We start from the raw sequence: 23,360 nt of genomic DNA on the forward strand, positions 1-23,360 counted from the left end.
GAAAGAAATATGAGAAATATGAGCAAACCTGAGTATGACAAGTATTAGTGCAACTTCAACGAATCTATAATCAGAGCTGGAGAGGTATAATGCAGGAAAGCAATTTAGAACCACATTGCAGGTTATTATTACAGCAATGTGCTATTTAGGAATTGAAGACTACTGGGCTCTTGGTCTGCAGCAGCATGCCTGACAGCAGAGGTTGGCCAAGCGTTCTGGCCTGGCCTAAAAGCAATTTTATTGGCTTCTACAAGCAAAAATTCAAAAGCTAAGGTATTAAAATAACATATGCTGATGTGCTTTGGCAAAGACCTTGCTAACAGTCCTTGCAGATGCTGAGAGGATCTGAGAGCTCCATCTGATAATCTTTCCATTGCAAACCAGAGATATCCACAAAAGACAGAATCCCCTGATGTGGGCTACAAAAAACACTGACCAGAACAGATTTTTTTAATCATGGCTCACACGAGAGCTGTGGAAGATTAGAAGCTCCTATGGTAACAAAGTGTGGGGGATCCGAGAGGCTTGAAGACACAAAGCTCACTGTAACATTTTCCTAGCTTTTTGTAATCTTTATCAATATAAATGTTGAACAAAGTATAAACTACTTCTCAACTTTGAATGATCACGCCTCATCAAATTCAAAATGACAAATTCCATGAAACGGGTAGGAATTAACTGTTCCTTCCTAAACTGTTAATGACTTTTCCCCACTCGTTTTATCTGCATTTCCCAATCTCCCCTCTGAGTTCACCTGCAGTTGGCTGCCAAATTTTTGCTTTAACTGCAGAGTCAAAATACAAAGATAATAGCACTTGTGCCACTCTGGTATATTTTGTAGGAACCATTTAAGAAACCAGCTGCATTATTTATTGTTAGCTAAGTATATACAGTACATACAATCTTATGTCTAATTCTAAATAACTAAATGTTTTTTATGAATCCTTACTAGATATATGGAAATCTATTTTTTTTTTTTCTTTTAGTTAGTAAAACTAATCAAAGATACTTTTTTTTTTTTTTTTTTTCTTGAAAGAAAAGTTTTTCAAGGGTTCACTACTAAATTGGCAATAATGACAAAATTATAGGCACCTGAAAATAACACAAAATTGATTTCTGTGATGTAAACTCAATTACCAGTCACACATCTGATGTCTGAATCTCTATTTTTACCTTTTGAAATAGATAACTAAGGAAAACTGAGTTCATGTTCTCATCCTGAGTTGAATGTTATACAAATAATAATTTCCCTTTAAAATGCATTAATAATTTTATTTGTTTTTGACATAGAATTTGGAGGCGAATGTAGCCTGTATGCTGGTGTGGTTCAGCATGAATATACATACATGGTTATCCATTCCTCAAGGGAATTGGTTGTGTAACTGTTATCATTTAAGACTCTCACTACTGTTCTGCATTTCCAATGGCAATTTGTGTCTTATAAACTAAGAATACTAGTAACTGATAGAGCAAATAATTACATTTTATAGATAATATTGTACTGGTAGGTAACTGTTTTAGCAATATTCATGAGGTGTTCCTTATGGAACAAAGATCAAAATTGTGTCTATGCATAATGGGACACTGTGCAAAATTGGAATGAAAACATATTTTTTTTTTTTTTCAGATAATTTCAGTGTTCAAAGTCACTTATACTTAAAAGTGCTATGCCTAGGTAAAGAACTGAATTATTGCTATAAAAATGAAAATGGGGTGGAGAAATTATGATGTAGCAGAGGCTACCTAACACCTCAGCTGTAACTCTGAGGGTCACCAGGATGAACCAGGCATCTTGCTTCCAAACTAATATAGCTCTGTCAAGTTGGAGCCACAGCCTGAGCACAAAGGCTAAAAACAGTGCCAAGGTGCTGGAGTGCAGCTCTGGAAAGATGGGAAAAGCCTTGCCTATGCTGATCTCCTGAAATTGAGCAGGTGACAAGGGTGGAGAGTGCTCCACACATGCAGGCTGCTTTTCCTCCCAGTCCCTCCCAAGCACAGGGAGAAAGAGCAAGAAAGCTTTGTTTTGGCATACCCTGACCACTTTCTCCCTTCCCCACCCTTAGGGACAATTTATAAGTGCAAAAAGAAGAAACACAACAAAGTGCAGTACAACAAGAGAGCCTTTTGGGTTTATATTTTACTATTGACGTGGCAGTAAAGGAATTCATACAATTTATATAACAGCACCCAGTTACCACGTGCTGTACCATGGGACAGGTGCCATACAGAACAGACAGAAATCACAACTCTGCTTCTTATGTTCAAGGATGTCTGCGTACAAAATACCAATTTCATTTTCTTATATCTTTTCTAAATTTAACTGCTTGGGTTGAACATACTCCATGCCAGGTGTCTGCCTCAGGCTGTTTTTTTTCTTCTCTCTGTTTTTGTCTGTGTTTCTGTTTTAGGGTTTTGACATTTTCAACTAATATCATTTAAACATTCCTGAGAGCCAGACCAAGAGAAAATAAACTTCTTTGCCTAACTGTAGAAAAGCCTTATACTTTGAAGCAGAGGTGTAGAGTTTAGCAGGGGAGTAATTTTGTGTCAGAGATGTACCTTCCGCTTCCCTATGAATATGTGCCCCAAATTGGAAGAGTTTGAGGTGCCTCTTCAAAGTCTAAACTTTCACACTTGTGAGAGTTTACGGAAAGGTTCAAAAACAAGTATCTGTTCAAACAGCACATGTGGCTAAGTGCCTCTCAGCTCCCAGAGCTTATCAAGCTATGGAACTGCCAATCTTATAAGAGAGACAGAGCATCCTACATCTCCCCTTTGCCTCCCACCCCACCACTGCTGCCTGTGGCAGGACATGGAGCTGCTCTCAAAGAGGCACTGAGCCACCCCCACTATATCAGCTGAAAGCTGGGAGCCAGCTTTCTTGTAATTATCAATCCCAAACATGCTGAATGTAGATGGAGCCAGGGAACTGGAGCTGCGTGCACAAGGGAGGATGGGGACAGGAGGGCTCTGAAGGCTGGGTCTGAGCCAAGCAGGGCCGCAGTGACCCCAAGCCCTTCCCTCCCCACCAGCACTCCAAGAGACCAAGCACCAGGCCTGGTACCTCTGTGTGACAGAGGGCTATGCTCCCCAGGGACATTCTGTGAAGGGAAGTGAGAGCAAAGAGAGAGATTTGGTAGGAAAATTGGAATTTGCTGCACAAAGAGACCATGAGGAGGGGAATGGCTTGAATCAGGGCAGAGGGTGGCATGTTAGAAAGTATTGTGAGGAGGGGAGCAGGATGTAGAGACTGGATGACCCGGGGAGAGAGCAGAGGGAGAACAGGAGAGGTTTTGATTCAGACAACCACCTCAGGGTGAATAACTAGGATTTATTGAATAGGAAGACTAGAAATGAGAGGTTCACAGACTGAAAACTGGAAATGGATAAAGGTAGTGGGAGAAGTCACAGAACCAGGGATGGGGAAGATCCAGGTTGGGGGTTGACAGGGACACTGGGCGAGAAGGCTTGGAATTGCCAGGAAGGAAAAAGCCACGTTTGGGGAAATGGGCAGAAAGAGTCCTTGCTTCTTTGGCCCTGGTATGGTCACCACAGTTAACACCAGCCTTTGCTTCCAACAAACTGATGTGAAGCCCAGAGACAACGTGTCTCTTCTTTCTTTGAAGGAGGCTTATAGAAAGGAAAAAAAGACATGCTGCCATTAGCAGGTAGCTCACACAGCAAATATCTGTGCAGAGGAGCTAGCCATTCCAGTACAAAGATAAGACATGTTGCATTTGTATGGCAGACTTTTCACTTTGAGGATCCTATCTTTTTGTGAAACCTGAAGGAATTATGTGCACAGAAAGGCCTGCATTATAGGAGCTGTCTGGACATTTCAATGGTAAAGACTCATGAACTAAGAAATGTCAAGCTGAGGTTATCTGTACCGTGTGTGTGCACGACATGATCCTTACTTAGGTACATGGTCACACTGTTTGCTCCAGGGGACATAACCCTTTTTCACTAAAGAGGATCTAACTGTTGTGATTACAAGGTAGAAATAGATATTGTGGAATAGGCCCCAGTAGTTCTGCACTCTGCATCTGTTACAGAAGCTGGGAAGGCAGAGGGCAAATACCAGAGACAACAGTAGATGCAAAACCTTCACCAGTTATTATGGGAGTCACCACTGCTGGAAAGAACTGAATTTTTCTGTGAAATACTAAGTGAATTTCTAAAACCAAACTATTCCCAGGCAGTTATTATTATTTTTTTCCCAGTGTGATAGGCTCAAGAACCCACCCAGAGCTTAGATTTCTTTAAGTGACAAGTGCCATGGCTGTTATTGACATAAGTCAGAGCTGGACTTGAATATATTGCCACTGGGGAGATGAGGAAGGGTCGACAAAATACCTGTAGGGATAGTAAGAGTCCTGTAGTGCCTAGTACAGGGCTGCCTGTACTTCTTTCAGTGTAAAAAAATAACCTTTTTTTTTTTTTTTTTTATGGAGACAAAATATATGACAGAGTCATAGCCATCACTCAGAACAAGAAAAGAAACTGCTTCTACAACCATTTGATTTCTATGAGGGAAATAGGGCTGTCAGTATAATAATAAATAAGATTACACCAAATAAATATGTGGCTCTGTCTACTCCTAATGAAATAATATACTAGACTCTTCTCCCCAATTAGCTAACTGTTCAGCTAAAAGATGGGTAATAATATAAATTTTCATAATAATGTCCTCAGACATCTCAAATTAAGGACCCTTTGACTTTAATGTCTTTGTGCCTTAGTATGAAATGTGGACAATAACGGACAATAATGCTCCTGTTGTGAAGGCTACTGTGAAGATAAATACGTTAATGCTTGAAAAGCCCTTAGGAACTGCAGTGATGAGTGCCACAAAAAAAGCCCATGAGGAAATGAATGATTCCATCTTCTTATGAAGGTTTCAATAGTGTGCAGCAAGTAAGGCCTGGGGCCACACACTGAACAAAAAGGATAAAACAAAACACTGAATAGCTTCTTGTTAAGTGAACACTATTCATCCAGTGCAGCCTGTGAGACAGAGGTCCTGCGGAGAAATGGGTGCAAACAGATAATTAAAGATTGTATCATAGAGAACAGGTACAATGGAGGTGAGAAGTTTATGCCAGCGACCTTAATCCTGGCATCTCATAACTTCTCAATGCATGACTCGGCAGCCTCAGTAGTGCTGTCTCATTTTTAACGTCATTTTTTAGGTACAACTGTATTTGTGTTTGCTTAAATTATCATCTGCTTAGTTCTGATGTTAGGCTTGTTTGTGTGATGCTTTCCTTTGTCTCATGCCCTGTATACGGAACACTTTGTCTAGATATGCAAATCTTCGCAGCCTGACCTTGAGGAATAGTAGAAGTTTGTATAATTTAGATTAGTGCAGTAATTGTTTGGCCCAGATGCCAGGAACATCCTCAAGGGTATTTAACATTCATTCAGAAGATGTAGCTGTTGCTTCACAGCTTAAGGTCAGGACAAAAGTACCAGCCTGCAGCCAAGAGAACATGATCGGAGGCAGCAGCCACCGGTGACTGGTGCAGCACAAAGCCGCTGGCCATCAGAAATGCTGTGGGACAGTCTGGATGGCCAGAGCAGCCTTTCCCAACAGTCCACATAAAACAGGATAAAGCAAAGTCATCAAAAAGTTCTCTTTTGGGCTTCAGACAGAACCAAAAGCAGTCCCTTTTGCTTCCTCTAACATCACCTGCCTGATAAAGCAGGTCACTTCCACCACCCACCCCTAAGTGAATGATGTTGTACATGGTAGAACTGATGTTGTGGGGGATTGTTTGTTTCTCTGCTTTGGGCATACAGTTCTGAAGTGGAATGAAATTTAATCATATCCCTAATGTCTGCTGTGTATTGTATATAGGTAAACTCAAAGACCACCTGAGAGAAACTAAAAGCAAAGAGCCATCCAGGAAGGATTATAAGATTATATTCTTAAATCCACAACATGATGCATTAGAAAGAGATGTACACCATTTTCTTATTTTCATCTGCAGGCGATAAAATGGATTACCTAGCCACACATTTCCCTCATTTAATTCCTCGTGTATTACTGATGTGGGAAACCACATGATAGCAGCACTCACTGAGAGCTGACGGAGAGTGAAATCGAAGATGATTTTGTATGAAAGGAAGAGCTGGAAGGTTTCTCCTAAAAGATGAAATAAAACCACTTTCCAAAATGACCGGTACCAGGCAGAACATCTACAGTGCTGTGTTCTGGGGTACTGTATCATGTAACCAATGCTGGGAGGTGTGCAGGCCATAAATGTACTGACAAGCACAATGCTCCATAAGCTTCTAAGGTTGTTGAGGGAAAGATGGAAACATAATTGGCCAGGGCAGGATTCAAGAGTTCACTGGATTCCGGAAGGATTCAAAGAGTTAAAAGGATTCAAGAAGGCACCTTCTTGAAGATGCCAGCCACAATTGCTCTCTCCAGCTGACAGCACTGAGTGGCACAGATACTACTGGTGGAGCCCATTCCTCGGCTGAGGTGCTTACTTGGTTTTGGTGTCCCAAACCCGGCAGAGCTGCTTTTTACCTGCTATTAGGCAATTTTCATAGAATCACAGAATCACAGAGTGTCCTGAGTTCGAAGGGACCCACAAGGATCACTGAGTCCAACTCCTGGCTCCAAACAGGCCCACCTCAAAATCAGACCCTATGTGAGTGTTGTCCCAATACTTCTTGAACTCCAGCAGGCTCAGTGCCATGACCACTGCCCTGGGGAGCCTGTCCCAGTGCCCAGCCACCTCTGGGTGCAGAATCTTTCCCTAACACTCAGCCTGACTCTTCCCTGTCCCAGCTCCATACCATTCCCTCAGGTCTGTCTTATATTGACATAAAACTATCAGAGAGTGTCCAAAGGAGGGTTACAAAGACGGTGAAGGGCCTAGAGGTCAAGATGTATGAGAAGCAGCTGAAGAGGGGGTACTGAGAGGCAAGCACTGATCTCTTCTTTCTGGTGACCAGCAATAGGACATGCGGGAATGGCATGATGCATTAACCTCAGGATAATGAGAACATTTCAAAGGATCAAGCAGAGCTATCACCACTGTCTTTCCTCAGGACAGGGAACTGTTTGCAAACTGCTGGCTCAGGCTGGAGTTGGCTGGGCACGGAGCTGCAGCTGACTGATGAACTCCTCCAGACCTGATGGGCACTTCAAACTGGCAACCTGCTGCCTTAGGACATGGATTACCTTCCTGAGAGTGACTCTTTGACCAGGGACAAATGGATTCAGTCCTTAGTGTAAGTGAGTGCCAATGCTCTGACAACCACACTGTGTTGGTTAAGGATGGATAGTGCCTACTATCAAGACAAGGTCAGCATTATCTGCTATTGCAGCAGTTGAACAAGTGTTGGGGAAGAGAAGTGAAAAATATAGCTCTTTCCCAGTTTGTTTAACATTTTTTTTTTTTTTTTTTTTTTTAATCTGTGTTTGTACCACTTCAACAATAGTGGCAATGTGTTAAGAAACCTACAGCACACAGTGTCATGTTGGGGAATCTCCCCTCCCTAACGAGCAGCACAGGACAGCCAGCCAAACATTGTCATATTCCAGAAAATAACAACTTTTTAGTTTCTGGCCTGAAGGGGACTAGAAACTTTATTAAATTAAGGCCACACTTGTACAATACCTATGACCCACAGGGACATGGGTCCAAACACAATACAGCTGAGTAATTAAATGTTAGTTCAAAGTCAGAAACCACGGCAACTATAACTTCAAATCATTAGAAGGGACTAGGGAAAACTTCCTCTCCTCTATATATGTGAGAGTGAAATTACCTATTGACGAGTACAATAAAGTCTGATTTGAACAGATGCAAAAATATCTAATGTACTCATTATCTCAAGACACTCGGTGATTAACTATATATGTCCCTTTTGTTATAGAAAAAAAAAGCAGCAGCTGTATTGTGCATTAGAAGAACTCAAAGGCAATAAAAATAAGCATATCCTTTTGTTAATGTTTCATATAACAGCCTTCAGACTTTCTAAGGAAGTATAAACAAATGGTATTTGATCAACTCTGCAGAAACAATGCATTTAAGCCAAGATCAGGCATATTCTTGTCGCTGCTCTCCTCTAAGGTTTGGTTAAGAGCAACCAAGCTGATTTTTCCTTCTTCACTTGAACTCAGTGCTGTTGCTAAGTGGACCTGCATGCCCAGCTACCACCTGTCACTGAGTCCTGTGAATTCAGTACACCATGTCACTAAATGTGTATTATTGATAGGCATAAAACTTGGCTTAAGGTAATTCTCTAGTGATGACTTTCTGAGATTTGTCTTTTTTTTTTTTTCTTTGACTCACATGGTTGCATTTACAAATTGCATGCAGTTCTATTACTTAAAGAACAGCTGAACCAGTTCAATCTCATCTCAGATTTTTCACTCTGAGATAAAAACTTTTGTAACAAGGCTCAGTACAAAGCAGACTTCTGGCCATTCGTGAGCATTGCTGTGGAGCATTTAAATTTATCTGAATGTCATCATTACTGTTATATCAACATATACCACTGCAACATAATATTAAGCAATGCAACACACATGGGACATACACCCTGCTACAACAACAAAGCCTATCACACACTCATTACAGTAGAATCTGAGACAAGAGTCTTCACAACCAAAGGTGGGAATACTGCTGTGAAGGAACTGCAAACAATCTCCAGCTTTTCTTGTTCCTAGAATTCATCTTTTTTTTTTTTCTTTTTTTTTTTTCTTTTTTTCTTTTTTTCTTTTTGGTACATTTGGGCTGGATATGGCATTTTCAGGGGGCAGTGTGTGAAGATGCTATGTCTGCTTTTGGAGAACTGCTTCATTATGTCAGGCAAATACCTGAACTGTGAAAGAAAGGCCTCAGTGTCACATGTTTGGCACATACCCATTGTCAGGGTAAAAGGGAGCGACTGTGACAAATGAGAAGCTTTTTGAGCTAATTCATTTTCTGTGTAGTCATCTCAGAGCCAAGAGGCTCCAGCTGGGACTGGTGCCTGATTATGCTAGAAGCTGTACCAAGGCAGACAGCATCTTTCTCTGAGCACCTTAGGGGCTAAGCAGACAATCAGTCAACTAGTGAAAGAAAAGAACTACAGTTGTTCCTTTCCAGCAAATGAGGAACTGAATCACAGAGCTAAAAAAAGGGCCCAGCCCTCAGCTGCTGTAGATTGGCACGATCAGATTCAGGGCAGCACAAATACAAGTTACAGCAGTTGAAGCAAACTCTCTAATTGCATCTGTAATTTCTGAGACAAATATAATATGTCCAAGTAAGATTTAACCATCCTCAAGCAGCCCAAAGGAGGAAATGTACTTAAAAATATTGTACTTTGCATGTCTTGCTTGACAAAATCCACAGCATAAAATGATGGTGCTGGTTATCAAACTAGACAAGCACAGAATGAAAACACTGCGGCATAAACCAGACAGCTCATTAAAAAGGCAGGGTATGTACTGTGCAATAATGGACAAATAGACGCCCAACTTTTCTCAGAGGGGAATGATTTTACTTATCATTTTCTTAGTCCCAGAGTAACTGAAAGATCTGAAGAAATAGATTGGACTTTATAATGAGGTCTGGGAAGGGGTCAAAGGAATGTTTCAGGGATGTTCAAAGAGAATTTACACACCCGCCAGGTTCTTGAAAATATTTCATTGGAAAATTCTGGGTTATAATTATACAAAACAGTGCAGCACTTTCCCCATCTCCTCATCATCCTTTTACATAAGCACTGCATACTCTTACATCAAACTCAAAGGTGTTTCCTCTTTAAAATAAAAGTAGTGTATTTCAAAGGCAATCTATTATTCTTCAGTCTACAAATGCAGTACATTTCCATTTTTGCTTTGTCCACAGAAAATGATAACATCAAGAAGAAGCTGGGAAGAAAGTATGGAGGTTTCGTGGAGAGGTAACTCTGAGACTGCACTGGTACGTATGCACGTGCCTGCCAAGAAAGGGGCAGCTTCACTCTCTGGAACTCCATTTTTACTTGCTTGTTCAAAGAGAACATTTCTGGGGCCAGAGGAACTTGTCCCTGTCAGTACAGGATAGCCAGGATAACCCACTCCCTTGATACCAGCTACAGACAGAAGATACAGGAAAGCTAAGAGGAAACAGAAGTCTGATGGGGAGAAAGAGAAGCTCAGGAGAGCTACAGTTCTGTGTCCAAAACAAAGAGAAGCAATACGTGACCACCCCAAAAACTCCTAACTCTCAGCGAAATAAAACAAAGCACTTTGGGGCCAAGAAATTCAATGCAGGTATAAATGTAAGACTAGCAACTGTGGAGGCATATTCAAGAACAGCATTATTTCTAGGATAGGAAAGGCCTTTGTCTGAACCAGCAGAAAGAAATATCATGGTGCCAATAACGCTATGAGAAATGTTATAATTTCTGTTGAATAGTATTTAGGAATGTACTCAGATCTGTTACTTGAACTTGTATTAAGTGTAAACAAAGTAAATCTGTATATCAAGAGTTGTTCCCTTCTAGTCCTAATTCACTTTTATTTTTTCATGTCTATTTTTGAATATTTTACATCACTGCTAATAAGGAACACTTGCACAATCCAAAGAATGATGAGGATGTAGAAAGGACATAAGAAGAGGGGCAAGTCTTTCCTGTGCAGGAGACTTTGCGGGAAGGAAACTCTATGACTTTCTGCAGAAAGGATGCTCTCACAATTACCTCACATCAACTAGTCCCCTTTTCTATCAGAGACCCCAAAGGCCATGAGAGGTAGAGCACTGTAGACCCAGCCCTCACCACAGGGGTCTTCAGCAAAGATTGCCCAATTAGCTCAATGTAAACCGTTCAAAATACTCACCCATTTTTCTAATGCTGTTTGACAGGCGTGTCTAAAATTGGCTAGTGAAAAGCAGTGTACACTGAACGGAATGAAACACTCCACGTAATATCGGAAAAAAATAGTTCAAGGAATATGGCTATATGGCTCTTCACTGTGAAATTCTGCTACCTGGCAATGCCTAGAGATAGCAGGAACTGGATCTACTGTCAGTTTTATCAAATACGAATTTCCATTTATCCTGGCTCCTTTGAAACACCCGCCACTGGTCACCTGCCCTTCTGTCTTGACTGCTATCTTGAAAGGGCAAGTAGGAAATAATAGAAAGCATGCGATGTACAAATTGTTTGGTAACTTCACTAACATGGAAGTTTTCTGAAGGGTTTTGATTTTTATTTTATTTCTGTGTTTGCGAATGTTACAAATGGCAGCACATGTATGAAGGAAACTACTCAGATATCCAAGTGTTCACTTCAAAAATTTTCATAATGAATGGGAGGCTTTTAGAAGACTCCTGCAGAAACAAGCTCCAACCAAACAGCATGTAAATTGAGAAAGAAACATACTGAAGGCAGGCTGACAAAAGGGTTAATTTTTTATTTTTTATTTATTTTTCTGAGCTGTTCATTCAAAGTTTGTCAACTTCTGTGTGAACAAACTAATGGTTGGTAGTTGTTGCTTGTTAGGAAACAAGGAAATATATATAGCACTCTTGAATCAAATGTACAGCTGGGAGAATCTATTCTGACAGGAATGACAAATTATTTTGTGCATCTTGCTTTGTCTATGAACACAAAATCATATACTGCTTAGCTGCTTCAAAGAAAACCTACTATACCTGTGTATTCTGTTTAAAGTGTAAATCAGTATTCTACTCTCATTTGCAAAAATGTTAATTAATTCTGTCAAATTTCTGAGTGTAAAGCCAGTTAAAAGTTACAAACAAATTAGGTTTGTAAAGTTAAATAGATTTTCTAAAAACAAAAACAAAACAACAACAAAAAACCCTCTAAAAAGTCAAGTTTTACCCAGTTTGTATAGACAAGACTATTTCTGCTTTATCTGAGGAAGTGCATACTCTTTGTATGCACTTGATGTTGTTTGTGTTTTTTAATGTGTTCACATTGCACTAGATTTTAATCAAAACATCTTGTCCACCAGTGTAAAAATAGGATAACTTGAAATAAATGGATCTGTCCCTGCTTTATACATCTGTTAACAAGAACAGAGTCTGTTCCATTTTGCTGGTAAAGTTTCTGTGTTAAACAAACATATACAATACATAATTAACATTACAAAGTAGATAAATTAACTACTTCTTTTTTATGGAAATAAAGAAAGAGGAGAAAAGAAAACAACAACAACAACAAAAACAAAGAAGAGTTTAAGGACTGCTTTTCTTCTGTTAACCTTCTAATTCTCTTATTAATACTCTACCAAAGATAGAAGACCAGATGTTCTGCAGGAAAACAAAACACAACAAAACTGACTGGCTACCCATGAAATATGTTGCTTTTCAAGTGCAGTAGCTAGCAGTGGTCTACAGCTACATGTTACAGTAATTTACATACAAAAATATTATGAAAAATGAATTTGGAAATTGGTTATTATTATTTTTTTCCATCTGCTGATATGCTAACACCACATAAGGAGCGATCCAGCACCAATGATAAGAAATGTTAATTATCTAACTGTCTTTGATCTTACATTCTTTAAAGTTGTCCAGAAGGACAAAAATCTATTCTCCCTATTCACAACTTTATTCCCATTCAGTATTAATGGGATTATGTTGCTAGTTTGGTTTTGGATACAGAAGTAAGAGATTTCTCAAAGAATCATAGCCATAAGCAGTGCCTCGCTTATTCTTGGGTAGATTTTAGATCACTTAGACATTGCATTTGACTGTACTGTCAGATAAAAAGTTGCTGTAAATAAGATTGGCAAGAATTTACACTACAGGATTTCAAAGTGATACAGCTACAATGTGCAGCTCCACAGAGATGCTGAAAAACTCTATGATTGTTCAGAAGTCTGAAAAAAAAATGTAAATGCTCACAAAAGACAGTATGGGGATAAAACAATCCATCACCCCCAGACCCACGAGATTTAATAATCCAGCCAGCACAGGCTCCTACCCATTAGCAAACTCACTAAGAAAAATGGCCCTAGAAAACAAAACAAAGCAACAACAACCACCACCACAAGATAGTACATAGGCTATTGCAGGATCTGCTGTCTACTTGCTCAGATGTGGAATGTAGGATTATAGATTCATTTTTCATACTCACTCTGTTAGTTAACAGCTTTTCCATTACATATGGATGCAAAAAATGAGATTTTTTTTCCCCTTAAAATAGTAAAAGTTCCAATACAAGATAATAGCATTATTACATATCCAGCTTTAATATGCATGGTCTTGCATTTGGTCTGAAACTAAGACTGAAAATATAATGATGCCCCTGTACAGCAATGAATGCTATACATGCCAGAAATATACAGACATTGGTGTTTCAGCATCTCACTGATCAGGGCAGGCACAATTCAGCATGTGAATATGACTACCTTTATCACTTTTATATTGTGGGAAAAAAATAATAATAATAATAAAAAAAAAAAACAACACACAACAACAACTTGTAAGGCTATTTCTGTCTTCCTACAAGCAAACACATCCCTTAAAACCGATGCTCTCAGGCACTGGACTGAATTAGATCTGTTGTTTCTCTGAGGGAAAATATGCAATCTATTTTAAAAAAAAGCAGTCTTTGTCTTTTCATTGGATAAAATATCCTGGTGATCAGGACTGGAATGGAGACCACAGCACTGCTTCTCAAACACGCTAGAATGTGTATTATCTCTGATACGCAGTCCTAGACCCTGTGAAACTTTCACACTGCAGCCAGCCAGCAGTGGGAGAAGTGGTGAACACCCTACCTGTGTGAGTCAGGACAGTCTGAAGGTCTCCTGGATAAAACACTAGTAAAAAAAAAAAAAAAAAAAAGGTAAAAAGGTTCCCTCTGACCAGCTGTGAAAATAGCTGAGAAGGAGGAGCCTTGCAGACCTGCAGCTCTGGACTCAAGCCATGCCACCCTCACATTTCTTCTGCGTCTGGCTTAAGGGATGGTTCCTCTGAGCTTGTTACATTGGGTCTGCTCATCTTTGGTGGAGGGAAGCTCGCACTTCTAGGGCCTGTGGCATCTCAGGCTACTGTAGATGTTTACAAGCACTTCAGCTATACTTCAATCTATCCATTGATTGTAAGGACACACTGATTAAAATAAAGTGATGTACACACAGCAGACAGCTAAAACAGATACTCCAGGTCCCTTTTCTTTATTCCAAGGAGGGTGGTTATGAAGTGATGTGTCACAGCGAGACTGGCAGAAGAAATGGGAACACAGCCTGAGTCAAAAGCTAGCCACGTTGTCCATGAGGTCCTGCTGTAGTCCTGCAGCCTTCTCTATGATTCATTTTCTAAGGTTGCTTTAATATTTTTATGGTCATAACTTTCACATTTACATTTCAGTCACAAGTCTCTGCCTTCCCTGTATCTCACCTGTGCTCGTCTCCCTGACTTGTCCCCTGAACATCCCATTTATCACTCAGACTGAAGGAGTCTTTCCACATTAAAAGGAGAGTGAGGCTGGGAAGCAGCCAGAGTTTGTTGCAGGATGGAAACCAAAGGTAAAAAGTGCACTTACCCTTAAGCATCACTCATGTATAACTGTCTGTACAAGGTTCATCTGTCTGTGTTCTCTTCACTTGTCTGCCCAGCTTATGTCTAATTGAAAAAAAAAAAAAAAGGTAGCCCTTCAGGGCAGGGACAACCTGGTCCTTTATTTTTATTTTTGTTTGATTGTTTGTTTATGCTGTACAGGTGGCTTAGAAAAATATTAAATGCTAACGATACTAAGCAGGCAAAGCTGTCCCCTCTGGAGTTATGTGATTATTTTTCACAGCATTGAGAATGGATTTCCAAATTCCATTGGTTTTCTCTTGCTGCTAAACTGTCACATTTACAGTATGAATGCTACCATTCAAATTGACAGAAAATGTTTGTACTCAAAAACTAGATGAAAATTCATTTGTGATTTTAGTTAACATAGCCTCAAACAGAAATTGTACCACTTAATGCCAAGAATATATTTTTGGGGGGTGTGCAGGAAGAGGAGCTAATTTTACCGGTTTGCTGTTAAAGCTTGGTAAGTCTGAAAAAAATCTGGAAACAGACAACACTATAAAAAAGAATTTCTGGAAATGTTTAATTCTAAAGCATGCTTCTGTCAAAGGATCATGATCCTGATCATTTTCACTTGTGATTTAATACTCTGCTGTCTCAACCTGACTTTATTGCAGAACTACGCTATAAATAAACATGCCAACTTGGTTGCGTGTTCCAAATAAATAACTTTAAATAAAGAAATAAGTCCATCCCAAAATCATCAGTCAAAAAATGCAATTAAAAAGAACCTCTCGCTTTGTTGTTGTAAAAATATGAAATAGTACTCAGGACAGGCTGTATTAAATAAAATTCCCTATATTCAGCAACTCCAAGGTCGAAGTAGTGGAACTTCATTTTTCAAAGTCGGAAGGATGACTTAATAATTATTTGGTATCAAGACAAGTCTGTTTCTCTACATGGCATACAATATCAAATTCACTACGGCTTGATACATCATGCATTTTCATTCACGCTTTCATTACAGCACTATGAAGTAAAATCATTTATTATACATTCCCTTGAATCTTTTTGAAAGAGCAAACAAAATGTAAAATACAGAGGAAGAGCAAAGAAAGCAGCAGAAAGATAGAAACTAAAACTTAATTCCATTTCCCACCCTTCCTGCCCTAACCATGAACAGCAGCAAGCACAGAATGATGGTGGACACTGGGAAATAAAACTGAACTGTAGGACTTTCTATAGCTGTAATGTCCTAGCACAGTGGTGATAAATTCTGACTGCCACCACAGTGTCACCTCTATGATAATTACTCAAGTAATAGATATCTCATTAAAGAGAACTAAGCGTCTCAGAAACGGTCTTTCCTGGCAGGGTTAAGTAATAATACACTGGAGAGAAAGGACCCATCAGTTCTCAGATTCTTTGCTAAACTTCAGTTTAACAGTCTAACATGCCCAGGTCTAATAGCAAAACTCACTCAGGCCCTTGACATTCCTTTTCCTTGCTGCAGCCCAAATGACCCAATTCCTCACAAGGCATTGGGTGAGTTACTCACAAAAGGTTCAGACCACAGGAAAATGCAAGGGGTAGGACACAGCATCGTATGAAGGAAGTTTTCGGCCACAGAATTGTGACCCAGATTGATTTAGATTCAAAGGAGTAGACATTGTGCAGACTACAGGGAATTTTTGCCCTCGCTACCTGCTCTGTCAGAAGACACTACAGTACAAGTACCTGCCATCAAAGAAAGTAACGCTCATGTGAAAGTGAAAGTGGAAAGTAGAATCTTAAGAACCAATATTAATTTTTATCCATGAAAACGCTATAATGCATGTATACCCAATAGTGTAAATACTTGAAATATGGAAGTATCTCTTTTATTATCTCTTCCTAAAAAAAAAAAAAAACCAAACAACAACAAAAAAAAAAAAAACAAAAACAAAAACAAAAAGCAAAAAAGCTTTTTTTTACACAATTAACTTCAGTTTCTTCTTCTGATGTCTTTTTTTTTTTTTTTTTTTTTTTTTTTTTTTTTTTTTTCAGAAAACATCTTCTAATTTGGAAAGTTCTATTTTGGTAAAGAAAAGAAAATCAACAGTATTTTCATAATAAAAGGCCATCGGGTTTTTTGAAAGTCACTAAGAATGATGCTGTAAAATGCCTCCACTAACAGTGATTGCAAACAAAACATTTATTTACCTTCCTGTAGTATTAGCAAGACACCTTTTGCTCTAGTGGAAATAGAGGAGTAGGCAGCCTCAGCAGCTTGAATGGAACATTAGAAGAGTGTACCTGCATGACAATAAGAAGGTCAAACACCAAGATGAAAGAAGCCAAGAATGCTCTTGAGACCTCATCACTTGGCAGAAATCCACGATTCAGCTTGTCCCAGCTGATCCAGTCAGTAGTGATGACAAGCACAACTACAGAGGTCAGGGTAAATAGAACCGTCCTGCAAGGGAAAAAAAAATAGTTCAGAGAGAATAGGATAGTAATGAAGATACATCATTCTATTTTATCTATCTTCTAGCGGTCAGCTAGTGCTTTATCAGTACTTTTGCACCTATGAAAAGAGATTGAAGAAAGCTAAGTGTACAAACAAATCATGTAATTCAAAATAGGAAAGCAGTCAGCTCTTCCCTTAGTAAAAAGAAATTTAGTAGCTAGCACTAAACATGTTGCAAAATTAGGGTGGAATATATCACTCTTGTTCTTTGTTCCACACTTTTCATTTATGATGCAAACCAAGTAAGTAAAATAAAATACAATTAAGCTATAATAATGTACCAAAGACCATATAATCTATACCAAATCCAAATGAACAATTTGAGGGAACATTTCCTGAGGCACTAAGGTTGTTAGCACCTATGATTTTTTTTTTTTTTCTCAGCAGTAGGAACTGTAGGACACATCTGCATGAAAGAAATTTTCATTGCACCGAATTAATCTTTAGTATGTTCTGTAGGTTGTAGACAGATTGCACTTTGTATCTCTTAGGATGTCCTTTGCACAAGTTTTCGACACATCTTACAGCATTTCTGAGGAGTCAGTGAAGAGTGAATTACAAAAGCAATAATGCCTGCATATGAATGATACGAGAATTCCAAAAGACACATTTGACTACTTCATGCAATTCTGTGATAGGGTATTTACATAAAAATCTTTCTGAGCTATCCTCCCAAAATAGTTCTGCACCATTTCCAGCAGCACTTTGGTGGTATCTTTCAGCCAGCAGTGATAACTGATTGAATTCCTGGCTCCATGGAAGCAGTCATATTTAGCTGATAATTTGAAGGGGAGCAAGGCTTCTCCCAGTAGCCGGAGCTGCCAGCAGATCCATGCTATAATAGAGGCATATCAACATCTGAGTGCATACACAGAGCTAAGTAATTGTGGCAGTGTAGAGTTTGTTCTACAGCAATAAAGTCTCATTTTCTTCAGCTACTGAAGGCTGTAAACCAATGTGAAGAATATTTCCTATGACACTTCTAAACAGGACAAATACTCAGCAGAGTAAAAGAAAAATCTACACACCAGTAGTCACAGACTACCTGATTGCAGGCATTCAGTCTTGGTTCTGTCTGTGTAGAAAGAAAAAGCAAAACAAAACAAAAAACACAAAACACACAAACAAAAACTAATAAGCACGTAAGCAGTAAGGTACACATTTGGACTTGTAAATATTTTTCTTCTGTGGTGTGATGGGCTGTCTTTCTTTACAATATGAGACACAAAAGGACCTGAGTGTTGCCACCTTTACCTTTACACATTTGTTTTTATTCTTAATAAATCAGTTCAGTTATATTCAACACTGTGGTTGGCACCATAACAGTATCGCTTGAGTGCATTAGCAGCACCCAAGCCAGAAACAAAAATGAATGAGGCGTATTAGACTTAATTAGACCTAAGCAATATTTAAGCCTGCTTATTCCCAAAATATATGCCTTGCTACCACCTCACCTGTCAGTACCTGAAGCTGACAGACTTTTATGCAGGTTTTTCTTTGACACATGTGGAGGCTAATGCTCTCATGTGAAACGAGAAGAAGGGACTGTTTTCCAGAAAGAGCACAGCCCTCAGTGCTTCCCTGCTGACCGGCAGATGCTGCTCTGGCTGCTGGGTGCAATGATTTTCCTTGTCCTCATTCTGCAGAGCTCAAGTCTCCCAGTGCACAGGTAGTTTAGAAATGTAATTGAAGGCTGCATAGTTTGCCATGGGAACCATATACCCAGAAGTTATGCTCAACACTATTCTGCTTCAGTCCTCTTGAATTATGCATCTACGTTTTGGAGCCAGAGTTCAAAGCGTATAAGGTCAGGCTTTGGCATGTATGCAAGCAAAAGCAGGCAGATTTTTATGCATGCTTCATCAGCATGCATGCAAATATCAGCGTGTGTGCTCAAGCCCTGATTTCCTTGAGGAAATGCATATGCACTTGAAAAACTGCTTCCTTATTCGTTCTGAAATGTCAAATAGGAGGGAAAGGAGCAGAAAATGGGCTGCTAATAGAATAAGAAAATGTGAGACCAATAAAAACGGACAGAAATAGATATTTGAAATGGTTGCATTAAGCAGCATAATTAGCACTCAGATGTATTTTTGACCCATGTTACTGGAACAGAGCAAAATATTCAATAAATGTTTTTGGAGTTATAAACTGAGTTTCTCTGGGTTAGAGTTCACTCCATTTCTAGCACTTCGCCACTGTCTTGGGGATTCAGAGAAGAAGCTGAGGATTTAGTTTAACTTGACTTGTATCAGATGACACCAATGTGAAGTACTTTGCAATATTTAGGCCAGTGCAGTTTGTCCTTTACTTTGCAGTGCACGTCGCTGAGAGCTGCATCATCACATCACTCATGGCACTGTTGGCAGGACATCTCTGCCTCCTGCTTACTAAAGGGCTGTGAGGAGAAAGCCAAGAAAGGACTGACTCTTCTCACTGCCAGACATTAAGAAATGCAACTTCTTTCTCCACTTTTCAGAGGAAATGCCCTCATATTTCACTTCTAAGTCTAGTTTGATGCACTGAACGACTGTTTGCCCTGGGCACCTATTCAGTTATATTAACACCTATTTTGCAGCCTAGACCATACTCTTCAGGATGCAAGCTTACTCTGAAGAATAAATATAAACAATGTCTGCAAAAAAATACTGTCCATGCCAATTGCATACCAAGAAGTAAAAATTATTAGGTAGATCCAGAAAAGTCAGTACTATGGTTACCACCACTAGTGATGATCTAAAGTCCCTGGCTCTGGACTTTACTGAAGGAAAACCTGAAGACAGAAGCTTGAGCAGGTTTTTGTCACTGGCTGCAGACAGTCCCTCACAGCACACAGGTCAACCTCCAACTCTGTCGTGCAAGAATGCTGTTTCTGGTTGAGAAGGGCTATGACGCTGCATTTTCCTCTGCAGTAGAAAATGGGGCATCTTTGACTTTGGACAGTCCAACAGGCATGTCCTGACCTGCACTGAAGGCAGTCCTACATATTCTCTGCTCTCTCTGGGACATGTCAGTCCAGAATTTTTTCTGATATGCCCGTGAATTTCACAGCATGCTCACGGAGCATTCACTGGGCTTCTTTGCTATGAGATGATAGACTTCACGTGTTCACCTAAATAAAAGCTTCCCAGACCCTGTGTACATTAAGCTGGTGTGCAGTGCACTGCACAGCTGCTGCTAAAGAAGGAACTGCTGACAGGATAATCACAGGAAGCAGAGTGCTTTGCTTCACTGTGTACATCCATCCACACCTACATTGTCCAAAATAAGGTGAGTTGAGGCCAGCATGCTTTCCCTAGAAAATAAAATCAGAGGTGTGCGTATGTAGGTGAGCAGAGCTGTGCAGATAATAACCTAAAGTTAAAATACCAGGGCTACCTTCATCCATGCTCCAAAATATTGAGGATAGTGTAAGATTTCCTAAACATCTCTTCTAGGAGTCCAAGATAAATACAAAATGTTCAGTTAAGGAAAGCAAAACACTCAAACCCCAGTGTAGTGAGTAATCCATCCACAGTGCAGTAGGACCTAAATTCTCTTGTGGGATCCGCTGACAGAATCTTTCCGCAGTAGATATTTCCATTCCTACTCTTTGGGCTACTTCATGGGTGGCATCACCCAAGAGTGACAAAACAAATGGCTTTTCCTGTTGCCTCCAGGCAGGCTTGGCTTGTTTCCACTTGGGAAACAAGTGGTGGGGACAACCTGTGATATGCTGTGATATGTAGCATTGTGGGATATCAGGAGCAGGAGCCATCACGTTGCACACTGGGTGTAACTGTGTTAACAAGTTACCTCCCAAAGGAGTTTTTGTAAGCTCAGCCTGGCACTGAAGATACTCAGGACTCTGCAGACTTCCTTACAATGTCGTTTTGTACTCAGCTCTCTGCAGATATTGTCCTTGCTGTGGTAGACCGGTCCATAGCTCTTCTCCCTTTGCCTTCCACCAACACTGTCCTGAGCTTATGAACTGCAAGTTCTTTGTGAATGGGATGAGCTCAGATTTGTTTGTGGGGAAAACAAATAGTCTTCTATTCCTGGGATCTGCAATGCAGTCATTGGTCTCCAAATTCATTACTGCATTCAGATACATCAGTGATTCTCTAAATCCTAAACTAGCAAGAAATGAAGACATTCTGCTATCAGAATCAAGAAATTTGGGAACTCCACTTAAAAGAAAGTGTTGGGAAACATCATAACTTAGACCATGCGGTTTGAGGTGCTGAATGTCTGTCATACTGGGGGTTGCAGTCTGGCCACCCAAAGAGCCTGCTGCCTGCTGCCTGCTGCTCCCTGCTGCCCCCTGAAATGCCACTGGAGCCACCCCATTACTTAGCAGTCCTTGAAAGAGCACCACATGCCAGAGCAGCAGATGGACTCAGAAACACAAAGGTGGGCTCTAGAGGAAGAGCTGTGGGAGACAGCCAGAATGGGGGAGGAAAGGAACACACATGCTTGGCAATGTACTATAGCTGATGTTCAGTGCTGATGTAAACCTAAGACTTTCTGGCTTTATTTCAGGGGGAGGAAGGGGCACATCACTTAGTTTTATTTTTATTCCAAAATAGCGGTGCTGCCACCAGCATTACTGGTAAAAGGCCTCCCTGACAATATCTGTAAACTGCCCGTGCAAGTGCACATTTTCTATTTATTCAGTAACACTATGGGCCATGACAAATGCAATTCAGACTGGAAGACTGGCTTGCCTGTGATGCTTCATTAGCTCCGTATGCAAAACATGAAGATGCTGATGTTCTCAGAAGTCTTGGCTGAGGGAGGACACAAAATGCCGTGGTGATCTTAGGCCTGGCTGCCTGAGGACACTCTTCCATTGTTTTGTATATCCTACCCACTACACCAGGAACTCTCTGCTCACAGCACATCCCCTCCAGAGCTATGTCAGAAGTGCCACTGACTCTATGCAGCCACATCTTCAGGAAACACAGCAAGCTTTTTGTCTCCATTATTTGTCTGTACTGAGCTGAATACTGAACAAAACAGAATTTGTGCATGGGAAAATGAAGACAAGCTAAGAGATATATATAAGCTCATAAAACAAAGAATGCTGGAAACAAGAACTGCTTCCAATCCGAGCCTCCAGATTCTTCACGTCAAAATCAGCAGGACAAAAGGTACCACTGAAAACAAATTCTGGTCTATGATGGGACCTCATTTCTCAAACTGTCACATAGTGAAAGCAAAGCTTTTCAGTGCTCAGGTATCAAATACAATTTTTTGCCCAACCATACATAAGGGAAAGATAATGCTACCTTCAATTTACCAGCAACTTTGAGCTGCTCTTTGTCAGAGCTATTTAGAATTTTCTTCTGTCTTGCATGACCCTCTGCCAAATCTTTTAAGAAGCTGCAGCTTTGATGATCAGATAGCAAGAGTTCTGCTAAGATCGACTGAAGAGATGAAAAGAAAACTTTGACTATTTCCCTCATCTTTATTTTGTCTTTTCCAAGAGGCAAAAAGCAGTATCTTGCCCTTTGACCATACCTTTTCCAGAAAAAAAACAAAACAAAACAAAACAAAACAAAACAAAACACAAAACAAAAGAATTGTGTACTGAGTCAAAAGTAGCTCTTAGATTTATACAATATGGTACTGTGAAAAGTTTTCATGATATTTTGTCCCATGATTTCCACTAAGCTGGGTTATTTAGAAGTTGCTAAACTTTGTTAATAGGAATTCCAGATATTGCTTAGTACTATGCATATTTGGAACAGAAAGATACATAAATAACAACAACAAAAAAATAGATCTTAAAATCTGTATTTCTATTATTTTTCATTAAGGAAATGAGAATACATAATTAATAAAATATATAATATATATGTGAACTTACTGAATAAAGGAAATTAGCCAGCATATATCCTGGGTATATTTAAAACACTAAATAAAACCACCTAGCATTTAGTCAGCATTTATCAAAACTTTCAGCTTCAGCTGGTGTGTAGGAAACAGAAAAGCAATTCTAATCAATGTTTTATAAATTGCTATTTACGTTTTCAGTTGTGGTGGTTTATAATGTCAATTTTTTCACGAATCTGCCAAAATAGTTTAAAACACCCTCTGAAAATGGATATATGAAGGGAAGAACAAATTTTACTGCTCTTGATATTTAAAAGTGCTTTCCAGTCCTCAGGAAAGAAAAAACATCCATCAAGCTAAATACTTTCCATAATTTTTAATCTGAGAATCAGCGCTGGCCAAACATACTGTCCCACAGTGTACAATAACTATAAAGAACAATGTTACTGCAGATGTTCATATGCAAATGCCAACACTTTTTATTTCACTTGTTTTAATTAGGAAGGGTTCTGTTATTAAATCTGTCAAAAATAGCAACT

General features: G+C 39.6%; 1 protein-coding gene across 8 annotated transcripts in view; it reads right to left on the reverse strand.

Moving 5' to 3' along the window:
• The window catches only part of TMEM117 (transmembrane protein 117), a 217,003-nt gene that overhangs the window by 25,929 nt on the left and 167,714 nt on the right, over nt 1-23,360 (reverse strand). For 6 of the 8 annotated variants that reach the window (XM_084507022.1, XM_084507023.1, XM_084507024.1 and 3 more), the window contains one exon: nt 16,791-16,950. In XM_084507022.1, the coding sequence (XP_084363148.1) occupies nt 16,791-16,950 (160 nt within the window). Of the gene's footprint in view, nt 1-16,697; nt 16,951-23,360 lie in introns of all 8 variants that reach the window. The other 2 variants (XR_014688795.1, XR_014688796.1) reach the window with 1 other exon arrangement.

Source organism: Aythya ferina (genome assembly GCF_964211825.1).
Source record: "Aythya ferina genome assembly, chromosome: 1".
NCBI lineage: Eukaryota > Metazoa > Chordata > Aves > Anseriformes > Anatidae > Aythya > Aythya ferina.